At 32.2% G+C, this 12,820-nt stretch overlaps 1 protein-coding gene across 4 annotated transcripts in view; it reads right to left on the reverse strand.

Annotated features, from left to right (window-relative positions):
• Positions 1-1,970: 1,970 nt before the first annotated feature.
• LOC140447493 (facilitated trehalose transporter Tret1-like) overlaps positions 1,971-12,820 on the reverse strand; it is a 31,698-nt gene continuing 20,848 nt past the window's right edge. For all 4 annotated transcript variants that reach the window (XM_072540177.1, XM_072540178.1, XM_072540175.1 and 1 more), the window contains exon 3: positions 1,971-3,328. In XM_072540177.1, the coding sequence (XP_072396278.1) occupies positions 1,980-3,328 (1,349 nt within the window). In that variant the 3' untranslated portion in view covers positions 1,971-1,979. The remainder of the gene's footprint in view (positions 3,329-12,820) is intronic.

Genomic DNA, 12,820 nt, shown 5'->3' on the forward strand with positions numbered 1-12,820 from the left:
TATGCTAAGGGTTGCCGAACTGAAAACCCTAAGAACAATAGTGGGCAAAACAAGAAGAGACAGGAAGAGAAATACAAACGTCAGAGAGCAGTGCAAAATTCAAGATATTGTAAGATGGGGAAGGCAGCGTAAGAGGATGTGGTACAATCATGTAAGATAAATGGATGAGAATATACTCCCAAAAATTGCCCTAGAGAACAACCCGCCCGGTTCAAGACCTCCCGGAAGACCACCTAAAAGATGGAGGGATAGTTGGCAATCTACCTCCCAGGAAATTAACCAGAGGCAGCTTCAGAATTAAACAGATCGAAAGACCTCCAAGAAGTAGAAGAAGAAGAAGAGTAAACTCAATTATTTTATCGAATTGATCAACTTGTTACAGTGAGGTAACTTGAATAAAGACCGCTTTACTCTTCTTTATTGGAGACCTTTTATTGACAGTTTATCCGTTATGTGCGCAATAGTAGTATATAATATTCTCTGTTGATAAAATTATGTTTCTCAAGATTATTGTTCTTTTTGCCGTTCAATCTGCCGGTTGGTGACATCTCTTGCTATTTTGAGAGAGATTACCCATTCTGCTAATGTGGTTATTCCATTCTTTTTTTCTATTTTGTATCCAGTCATTTATACACTGTCTTACACTAGATTGATAATTCTTGACTTCATCTCAGTTTTAATGTGTCCGTTTCGCCATACATTGAGGCATCTTGTCAGTCTATTTGCTTTCTGTACTTGATCTCTTACGTCTTTGTCCAGGTCTCCATAGCTGGACAGTGTAATTTCCAGGTATTTTATTTCCATTACTGGTTCAATAGTGATGCCATCAATTTCTATTTTACATCTGGTTGGTTCTTTGCTGATTCCTATTGTTTCAGTTTTCTGAGATGAGATTGTCATATTAAATTATTTTGCTCTTATGTTAAATCTGTGGACCAGTCTTTGTAGATTATCTTCATCTTGGGCTACCATAATTGCATCGTCTGCGTAACAGAGTATTTTTATTTCTTTATTTCCCATTCTGTATCCTGTTCCTTTGTTAACGCTTCTGATGATTTCATCCATGATTAAATTGAAGAGCATATTTCTATACGTTTAGTAAGTTATCTATTCTGACTTCCATTTTGTTGTTTTGCTAGATGTTTTCAATAGTTTTTATAATATTTAGGGGAACTTCTCTATTATACAGAAGATTGATTACATATTTGAATCTTACTCTGCCAAACGCTTTTTTTTAAGTCAATCAGACACATAAATGCTGGTCTATTATACTCTAGTGATTTCTCAGTAGTTTGCTTTAGAACGAATATTGCATCTGTACACGATCTTTTATTACGAAAACCCTGTTGTTCATCTGCTAAACTTACCCTCTGATTTATTAGTACTTGTATAATTTTAGTTGTAAGTTTTAGGGTAGTATTTAACAAGTTTCTATCTCTGTAGTTTTCTGACTGTTTTTAATCTTCTTTTTCGAGTAGTAAAATTAATTTTCTCGTTCTCCATTCTTCCGGTATTTTATTGTGTTTTATAATTTTATTAATTTAATGTTGTAATTGTTCTGCCATTGCTGTTCCACAATATTTTAATAATTCGTTTGGTATCCCGTCTTTACCTGCTGCTTTTCTGTTCTTCAGCTTGTCAAGTATTTTAAAGATTTAAAGTAATACTACTAAGATTATGGTTGTACAAAATATCTTGCACTTAAGTAAAAAACCTTATCAATCTTGCGTATTTGATCACTTTGGACGACTGCCACCTACTGCTTCATTAGCCAACCCAGCTGAATGCCACTTTGACACGGAAGTGAAAGGACAGGACGATGTCCCACGTCATTATTCCCTTCACGTACAACGGTGCTTAAACGAGGATGACAAGGAAATTTTCCGTGAAAAGACAAAGCAGATTTTGTGGGATTGATATTAAGTTAAAATGGAGAGGTATACATTATGGTTTATAAAATAAAACACAAAATTATAAAATCATTTATTGCACTTGGTATTGATATATTCCTGAATTTCAACAATACTTTTACCCTTCGTTTCTGGTATCATGACGTATATAAAGGTAGCTCCCGCTATACAACATAAACTGTTAATCCAAACGCACCAATTCATACCCAAATACTCTACCATAAAAGGATAACTGGAGGTGGTAGCGAATGATCCAATACCCAAAACTGTCATAATTAACGATAAAGCTTTGGTTCTGATGTCAGGAGTGAATAATTCTCCCATTATTGCCATTGGTATTGGACCAAGACCCAATGAGTACATCAGAATGAGGTTTATAACACAAGCCAGAGGAAGTAAGTGTATGGTGGATATAAAAGAGCATTCTATATACTTTAGGTAGAAATATAAACCTAGAACAAAGTGAGTAATGCCAATACCAATCGCAGAAATTAATAACATTGGCTTTCGTCCAGTCCTTTCAATAATACAGGTTGTTAGAAGAAAACTGGACAGCTCTATCGATCCTACTATGATCGACATATGATTGCTATCATATTTTGTACCCGCTTCAATAAACAGAGGCGCCAAAAACTGTAAGGTCACTAGTACTCCAGATAGAGGCTGCATGGCCACTGGGACCAGAGCAAGCATTAGAGCGTATCTTCTTTCTTTTGTAGAAAATACAGATACCATACTATTAGTCGAAGTACCTGAAACCCTTGCCTTTATTGTTTCTTCTATTTTGTACATGTCTACCATAATTTCTTTTTCAGTCTTATTGCTTCTTAGTTTCATTAAAGTTTGCAAACATTCATTTCTTCTTCCTTTCGATAACGAGTACACTGGAGATTCTGGAGCAAAAAAGAAGAACGCCAAAAATAGTATTAGAGGGGCAGAAATTAATAAAGTGTAGACTCTTACACTAAAAAAAGATCCTAAAACGTAACTTAAGAGGCTACCAAAGGGCAAAAACACACCCATTAAGCAACCATATTTTGCTCTGTTATGATCCTCGCAAATTTCTGTTAAATACACTGGGTAAATAGTCATAGTGCCGTTGAAAAAAAAGAACAATATGGATCTGGATACTATGATTAGTACTATATTAGTACTGAAAGCCAACACCACATTGGCTAGAAAAATTCCTATCGCCAACAGTTGCAACGATCGTTTTCTTCCAAGCAGTTCTGATAACGTACCAAGTATCAGTGAGCCAGCGATCATTGCTAGTGGAGCAAAGCCTGCTATCATGGAGATTTCCAGCGTCGTTGCTGGCCTTCCTAAGGGATTATCATCTGAAATATCCGATTTTAATTTGGGAACTACTGGTGAGGTCCAGACTAAGTGAGCACCAGACACAGCATTAGTCATTGATCCTAAAATATAAAAAATATTGTTAAAACTTTTACTAGATATGCAGCTGAATAAATAATATTTTTTTTTATTTAAATATAAATTATTTCTAAATATGAAACAAATATTTTATGCAAGAAGGGAAAAAGAAAACTAAAACCAAAAACATCAATATTAACCCTTTAACGTCGGGAACCGAATATACGCGCAAAAGTTTTCTAGCCACACATACGGGAGACTCATATATTCACTTACATCAAAATGTACTTTAGATAGGGAAACGTTCGTAATCGCATTTTCGTATTGTATACTATTTCTAACAGCCATCGCTTATTGAATTTCACACAGCTGCGGTGAACTGCGTGGGAGTTGGAGTGAAGTCAGTACATTTGGAAAAAATGTTAAGTCATTTGTTGACGACGGTGGTACGTGCATAATGTGCTTTTCAACCACATTACCTTCATTTAAATATTTTGAATTATAATAATATTTTTTTTTTAACAAATGGGTTTGAAAAAAAGATATCTGACTGAAGACGAGTCAAAGTAGCTTTTGGAAGAGTCGGATAGTGATGAGAAGTTTAGTTTTGAAGCAGAAAGTGACTCAGATGGAGATTTCTCTGAAAACGAGAATGAAGTAGACGAACAAATAATAACTGATGTATCAGATACAGAACTAGACATGGAAGTAGAAAACCCAGTACCGGATTGTTCCACTGATACTGATGAACTTGGTAAGTTCTAATAAATATATAGTAAAAATTAGTTTCAGTTCTAATTTTATCTGTAGAACAATTTGACTTATTTTTATATTATTTTTTTTTACTTTCAGCTGAATCAAGATGAAAAAAAAAAATGAGGTTAATCGATGATGATGATGAGATCCAGTGGCGGAAAGACGGTAATGTATATAAACCAAAAACACTTCCCTTTGGTAATGAACGTTCAGGGTCCTCAATTCAAAATGATAGCCTCAGTATTTTGGAATGTTTTCAACTGTTTTTCTCTGTAAATATCGTAACACTAATTACGGAACAAACAAATCTGTTCTGCTCCCAAAACGAAAATATTCAGAGAATCCATACAAAACAATGGAGTGAAATAACAGTAAGTGAAGTGTACTGTTTTATAGCTTTGTTAATTTTGATGGCGCAAGTAAAAAAACTACGGCTGGTAGACTATTGGTCTAAAGATTCTTTGTTGTCGACACCGATATTTTCACAAATTTTTACGCGAGACCGTTATTTATTGATTCAACGAAATTTGCATTTTGTCGACAATAACCACGATACTAAGAAAAACGAGAAACTACATAAAATAAGATTAGTTGTATCTCATCTTCTGAAAGCATACAAAGACGTGTTTTACCCGTTCGAAAATTTATGCATTGATGAAAGTTTGATGTTGTTTAGAACATTTATCTTCTGTACTTGTTTTTTCAATTTTACACTTACGAGCTTGTTTACCACAAAAGTCGGGAAACGCATATATGTGCGCAAGTGTTAAACGCATTGAAGCGCAAGGCACAAAAACTGCCGTATCTGAGGCATGGCACGTTGAAAACCTGCCGTCGTGAAAGGGTTAAATTCAAAGAAAGGTACATTAGCCACATATTAAAAGACAATCACAATGAAGTTTGTCATCATATCGAATTTTACAATACTCAAAGAAGAAGGAAAAAACGCCCTAAATGTTTCAGTTTGTTAAGTATTACACATACAAATAAGTGTTGTCCTTGTCATAACTATCTTAACTTCTCAATTTTCGATTGACCCGTTGGGAATTAACTCCTATGCTGATTGCTTATTATTCGTGTTTCTAATCTATTTATTTTATATTAAAAATGATCTCTTAGACCTTTAAAAAGCTTCGACCTTCTAAAGCTTTCTGTGTTACTAACCTACGTATTAAATAAGGATTCTGGTCACCCCATATGTGACAATTATGATAATTATACACACCGTTTCTCGTGAAACATGCTTTATCCGCACTTAACACTTCAGGAGGATTCAGGTTCTCTGACAAGTGTATCTTGAAACCACCTACAAAATGTTAATTTCAGAGGAAGATCACCTTGGTGTAAATCTTGTACTCTTTGATAGTGGTATGGATGTAAAAGTTGTTCCCTAAATGTTCTATGAACAACTTTTTTTGACAGTCCAGTATACATAAATTCCCGACATAAATTTGCACAACTAAATTACTGTGACACTGCGCTTCTCCATAAATAATCAACATATCATGGTACTCATGAATTAAAAACATTTTCGCGGTGTTGTTCCAAAATATCTGTTTACTAAAGTTGTGACTGTATAAGTTTAGATTTTAGCACTGCACGTAGTTGACAGATTTCTTTTTGCATACCAAAATGTATTTTCGTTTTTTGGTCAAACGGTTGCATTTAGAAAAAAATGTTATCAGACTTTTTTGCTCTAAATGTTGCCTACTACCCATACCTTTAAGGGCTATTTTCGGGGACACCCTGTATAGACTTCGTTTTTAACGCGCCTTTTTCTTTTTATGATAATAGGATACCGAATCTTGGTACACGTTGTAAAACATCTTTTCAAATAAAAAAAAAATGCATATTAAAACATACTGTCTTGTTCGTTTGTTGTGAATATTATCCAATGAAAAATTATTAACAAAACTCAGGTCACATTTGAATCATGTCTTGGTTTATACGTCATTGAGTAAATTTGAAACAATGAATGTATTAAATTAACATTCACTTGGAAATTTGAAACTAAATCGCCGATAATAGTATTTGTTTAACACTTTAATTAGTTTATCATTGAAAGGAATGTAAATACAACGTTTTTCCACGAAAAAAAATGTAACTTAATTGTATGCAGCACATTTTCTTAATAAATTTTTAATAAAATCCTTTATAAAAAGGTATATAAAAACCCAGTCGGGCTATGTTAAATAGACAAAACGTTTTCGGAATAAATATTCCATCATCAGTGTCCTAAAACAGTATTTAACCACTTAATTAAAAAGAACAGGAAATAATTTAAATTTTAACTAAGGTTAATGTAAAATGTGGTTAATACTTACAGGTTAATACATGAATGTAGCCACTAAATATGGGGGTAAAAACCCTTTAAAAATTACTAATTAAAATTTAGTTTACATTATTTCTTGTATAAGATTAAGATGGTAAAGTTACCGTTGGATTGGTAACATGGCGACATATGACTCTACATTAAGTTGCAAGTCCTGAGACGGTATGTCTACGAGGACTTTATGAAAACAACTGATTGAAATGACAATCTTGACAGGTTATGACGGAAGTTGTAACAGAGCAGTCAGTGTAACTGTATGTGTCTTTTTAAGACAGAAGCCAACGTTATTTAAAATTGTGAAAGTTAAAATAAAAATAAAAAAATTATAACAGTATCAACCATCAATGTTGTTGTTTTAAATTATGTATGTAAGATGAAATTGTGGTGAGAAAATTATGTGATTATAGTTAGGCAACCAACTATACAAGTGTCAAGTGGTGTGGTGAAAAAGATTCTAATATAAGGCCCTTTATGTTTCAATAACATTTGGTACCTGGAAAATGGAAACTAGACACAGGTGGAAAGTTGGGTTCTTAAAAAAGTATAGGAATTAATATATTTAATATGTGAGAATGTTATTTAGTGAATGAATTAAAACTTTTGTAATATAAAGTTCATGTAAAATTTGACTTATAACTCGATTATATAAGGCCCTGTGTGTCAAAAAGCAACATTTGGTACCTGGTAAATGTAAAACTTCTTGAGTTACAAGTTCATGAATATAAATATCTGATTAAGTGTTAACAGACTGAAACAGATATGAAATGAACAAAATTTGATGGTTGGAAGTGCTTTTGTAATATATTGATCGTAAAGTACTCAACTTATAACTTGAGAAAAGGCCCTATCTGTTATAAAGCAACACTAGGTACATAGGAAAAATAAAAGATTAAGTTATAAGTTGGTAAGTTTTTTATATACCTTTTTATAAAGGATTTTATTAAAAAAATTTTAATATATGGTATACAGCCAACTACAGGAACTTAGTTTCCTTGTGGATTTTCTTAATCTTTACAAGCAGAGAAACAATTTTAATTATTGTGACTTAGGAATTCAACATAATATTTGCAGAGTTACAAACATTTATGCTTAAATTATAAAATATAAATTAATATAAGTGAAATTACCTTCAAAAGGTCAATAAAATATATTATTATTACTACACATTATATTAAATAAAAAATCAAATACAAACCGAAAGAAAGAACTATTAACCGCTAAAATTCAGGAGAACAAGGAAAACAGACATTAAAACAAGAATAGAAATGGCATGCCGAAATTGGAAATTATAAAATTTTGGTGCTATTAGGAACACATTTTAAAATGCTAATATCCATAGTCTGGCAAATATTAAATGAAATTAGTCATCCGAAATCACGCGCCGTAAGTGTTGAAATGTATCCGAAATCACGTGCCCATCATGAATTATATTGTTACAAATACAATACTCCTCGCAATTGATTCTACGTATTATGTTTATGGCAGTAAACAGAACGAAACGCAATTATCAAGATTCGAAATTTATTTCCGAGAAAAATTTAATTCTCTTGAGTGTTAAATAACCGAGAAGTCTTTTTAATAACCGAATTTATCAATGTATTGATAATAAGTCGAAATGTGTTTACATAGCAAAATAAAAATAGCACAAATGAATCAACGAAGCAAATACTTTCATTTCATAAGCGTCAATAAAAAAACTAATAAAACCGTTAAAGGAAGAACTCGAATAAAAATTAAACGTTTAACGGGCATGGTATGGAACAGGAATGATAAAGTATCCCAACAAAATAAAAAAAAATTGGTGCTCGAGAAATAACAAATTTGAAACAAAGGATCAAATACGAATTCTAATCACTACTGGTTCGAAAGTAGGATAAGGGCCGGATTTTTGAATATTTAAAAAAGAAAGCAAATAAGTTCTAAATATAAATAATACAATGCAGAAGGACTCAAAACTACAAACAAAAATAGAGAATTTAAACAAAACATAAACACCAAACTAGAACACAGACTAAAATATAAAAATATAAATGAAGAATAGGGAGGTTGCAGAAACATCATGAAACAAGCAGCTCAAGAATTACTAGGCATAAAAGGTAAATAAAGAAGAGCAAGAACGAATGACTGTTTTGTCAGATTATAACAGGAGTAAAAGCAGAGCATATTTATTGATGCAACATAAAGAAGATAGAAAATATGAACAAAGAACTTCAAGAACAAGACCTAAGTAAGCCAATAGAGCTGAGAAAATTTTACCAAAAAATGGAAAGGAACTTATTTAAGTGTTCTTAATATTCCATACGCTAAATAAAAAATAATTTCTTCGCTACTGACACGCTTCTTCACCGTAAAACTTAAAGAGACTGCTAATTTATACAGTATGACTCATTTTATTATTTCTTTGCTGGAGTGTAGTCCATTCGATTAAATGGGACCAAAAAGTAGACCTTGAGCTCAGCAGTGATGAACAGGTTAGAAGCTCTTGAACTTTGATTATACAAATCAAGAAGTGCTAAAATGTATTTCACTTACTAAGACTTCCCGGAACCAATGTACTATATCCTATTTCTTCATTTATAATATTTTATTTTATATTTATTGACCTAATAAATAATCTGTATGACCCCAAATTTTCCAAAAATATCTACAATGTTATGATTATAATGTAAATACCCGTCAGCATATTACAAAGCATATTTTTTATTTTTCTCTAATATAATTGGAAAATTGCAACTAATTATACAAAAAAACATATCGTAACATGCTTTATCTACCCACAAGTTTAAATGTTTATTTTATGGCAGTCTTTGTTTATTAAGGTTTCATAAAATATCCCCCTAGTTGTGTTTTCAAGTAAGTCTATAAAACGTAAAGGATATTCCATTGATCTATTTTAAAGATTCCGAAAGTGATCTATATAGCGTATGTTCATTTTGTTATGGACCAAGAATTCCAAGAAGAAAAATTTTCTTTGCTAAAACTTTGGCGACAGACACAAAAGGCTAATCAATATTTAACGTTGTGAAAGATAATTTTGCATTTCATTTCGTGATTGATCGACAATATTTTCTGTATAAACATCTGAATGCCAGATTACATAAATCTCTTTAATTAGTCTAAAGGCTAAATTAAATGCCAGATTACATGAGAATCTCTTCATTTGTGTCAAAGAAATGACGAGAAGTTTTATAGATTACTCCTTCATGCTTAATCCTTTCAAGAGCCAGTGTACTGCTCTTGAAAGGATTAGGTTTGGCAAGATTTTGGAAGTGTTTTGTTTGGTTACTAAAGATTCCGATTTGAAGGAAAACTCAATCGGATGGAAATCGAACATAGCTTATTTAACAGATTTGTTTACCAAAGTTAGTTTTGACTTACAAGGTATTACAATTTAATAAACGCAAAATCCATCACTACAGCTTTTCTTGGTAGAATTGGCAGAGGATGATGATCGTTTTATTCTACTTTAACATTTAAATAACCTTCACACAGATTCTAGTACCAGGTTTGAAGACGACGGAAATACCAGTGGATAATGACCCATATTGTGAAGTTGCAGGAATAAATGTCATAATACAAGAAGAACATAACGTCTAGTTCAGAAAAGGGGTATCAACAATTTTTACTTTAGCAAGCTATACCTTTTTATACTTCAATATGAGCTGTCGTAAAAAGGTTTTTGATTGCTTTTCTATCTTTATACCTAGTGAAATAAGGTTTTAGCGCGGTTACCAACCTGCTTACAAAAAAAAGTTTTTAGTTTGTATGTACTTTTTACGAGTACGAAATTAAGATGCGGAATGATGATCACAAGAAATAATAGAGTTGGTAAATACTTAAAAGAAAGCCTATCGAATCTGGCTATACACAAAATCCAGAAAACTGGAAAGACTTACTGGACAAGCGAAATTAAGAAAACTATAATAAATATAGAGATATGTGGGTAGAACTCTAGTATCTGAAGAATGGAAGTTTATAGGAAACCTTAGATTACAGAGAAAGCTACAATGATGGTTATTAGGTATTTTTTACATATAATGAATTAGTTGCTTACTTACTATGGGAGGATGTATATACAGTAATGAGTGCCTTATCATCCAGCAAAATAGCGGAAAGGATAGAAGACAGATTAAGTTGTGAGATAGTATGAGATAAAGCTAGTTCTTGACGTGGCTATTTCACTTCAGTCATAATTATACGGATAACCTCGAAAATATTTTATTTTAATAATTTCTGATGTTAGAATAAATGATTGAATAAATTAAGATATATTATAGTAAAAAACATTAATTATTAGCGATTTTAAATTATAAATCTTTAAGTTTATTTAATAATAAAAATAACTTAACTGAAATATTTGATTAAAATAAAGGTAGGTATGTTCAATCCGAAAACAATTATTCTGTTTAGAATTGGCGGAATAGTTAGAGACGTGGTCTAGTGACAAGAAGATTGGAGGTTCAATTCACACCAAGGATAAAATTTTTGTTTTATTCAATCAAAAAATAATAGAAAATATGATACATATTAGGTAAAAAGTTTTCGAAAAACTCATTATTTACAGTTTATTCTTATTCCAATGTTAAAAAATAGAAATACAAAATAATTCAAATTCAATTTCAGTTTTACAGTCTTCAGTTGTGATTGCAAAATAATCCGGTTAAGACTGTTTAATGCCAAATCCATCACTAAATTCTCAGTGTTAATATAAATTCCTCTGTACGTGTAATGATTTTCAAAACAATTAACAACATTGTAATGGATGCGCGCGAACAGCTGCCTGCTTTACAGCTAACCAAATCATCAAGCCATCAAAAATAATAACATACCGAGAAGTGTTTGTGCACGGTAAACAGAAACTTTTTATTGAAAAAACAATTCGTGAAAATGGTTTTAACGGTCGAGGAAAAAGTGCAAATTGTTGCCTGGCATGTGAATGGATTATCAGACAACATGATTAGACAACAATTTGTAAATATGTTTCCAAATAGGCCGGCTCCAGCACGATCAACAATTCAGTCTATTATACGTAATTTTTTTACTTATGGATCCGTATTCATTGCAAGAGGAGTTCGTAGACGAAGGGAGGTAAATCCAGATTTGGAACGAAGGGACACTTTAATTTGTGCAAGTATTGAGCAAAATCCTACCCGATCAACATCTCGTCTCGGAGAACAATATGGAATTTCAAGATTTAGAGTAGGTAAAATTTTGAAAAGACATGGATACCGTCCCTATAAACTTCATAAATCCAACGAACAATTCCCTGGGGATCAATATAGACGTTTAGAATTTTGTCAAACTGCAATGGAAATGTCACATCAAGATGAACATTTTTTAGAGAACGTTTTGTTCACCAATGAATGTACGTTTTCATTGCAGGGCCGTCACAATTCAATGAATGCTCGGTATTGGTCTCGAGGAAATCCTCGTCAGATTTATGTCGCTCGTACCCAGCGTCCTCGAAAAGTAAATGTTTGGGGAGGCATAATAGGGAATCATGTCATTGGTCCATTTTTTATAGACGGTATGTTGACTGGGCGGAAATACTTGGAACTTCTGCAAAATCAAATTTTCCCAGCCCTTCGTAATTTACCAATACCTTTCGATTCCATATGGTTTCAACACGATGGTTGTCCCGCACATAATTCTCGCATCGTCAGTGAATATCTCAGTGCGACTTTTCCTAATCGATTGATTAGTGGCCACGGAGATATTTTTTGGCCTGCAAGATCACCTGATCTTGCACCTTGTGATTTTTTTATGTGGGGATATATCAAGTCCAAGCTATATGGAATTGAAGACGATAGGCCTAATTCTCTCCAAGAATTAAGAGAAAAGATCTCTGATTCAATGAGAGGTATTAGTCCAGAAACATTAACTAATGTTAGACGAAACTTTTATAATAGATTGGGTTATTGTTATGCTGCTAATGGAGGCTTATTCGAATATTTATTGTAAATACATTTCATTAGAATAATTTTTTTATTTTTATAAAGTTTCTACCTATTTAAATATTTTTGGAAGTACATTTATTTAGAACGTTCTTTTATGTTTGAAGAATTATTACTTTATTTTCGAAAGTACGACGTTGTTTTTTCAATAAGATTTTCATGTTTTACTACAAACACTTCTAATAAAAACTGAAATAAATGTCTAGTGATTTAAAGCAAAACGATATAATATCTGCATAATTTTAAATTTTTAAAAAAGTAAAACCTTCATGTGGGATTTGAACCCTGAACCAGAGAACAACCGAAGGTTTTTCTATGCCTGAGCGCCTGCATGAGAACATCGTTATTTATAGAGAATATTTTTTTTAATTTTGTAGAATTTTTACTTAAGCAAAACGATCTCTGCATAATTTTATATTATTAAAAAAAAATAAAAAAAAAAGAAAATCACATGTGGGTTTTGAACTCTAATCGTCTGCGACGTCTGTGTCGAG

This window comes from Diabrotica undecimpunctata, chromosome 8 (genome assembly GCF_040954645.1).
Source record: "Diabrotica undecimpunctata isolate CICGRU chromosome 8, icDiaUnde3, whole genome shotgun sequence".
NCBI lineage: Eukaryota > Metazoa > Arthropoda > Insecta > Coleoptera > Chrysomelidae > Diabrotica > Diabrotica undecimpunctata.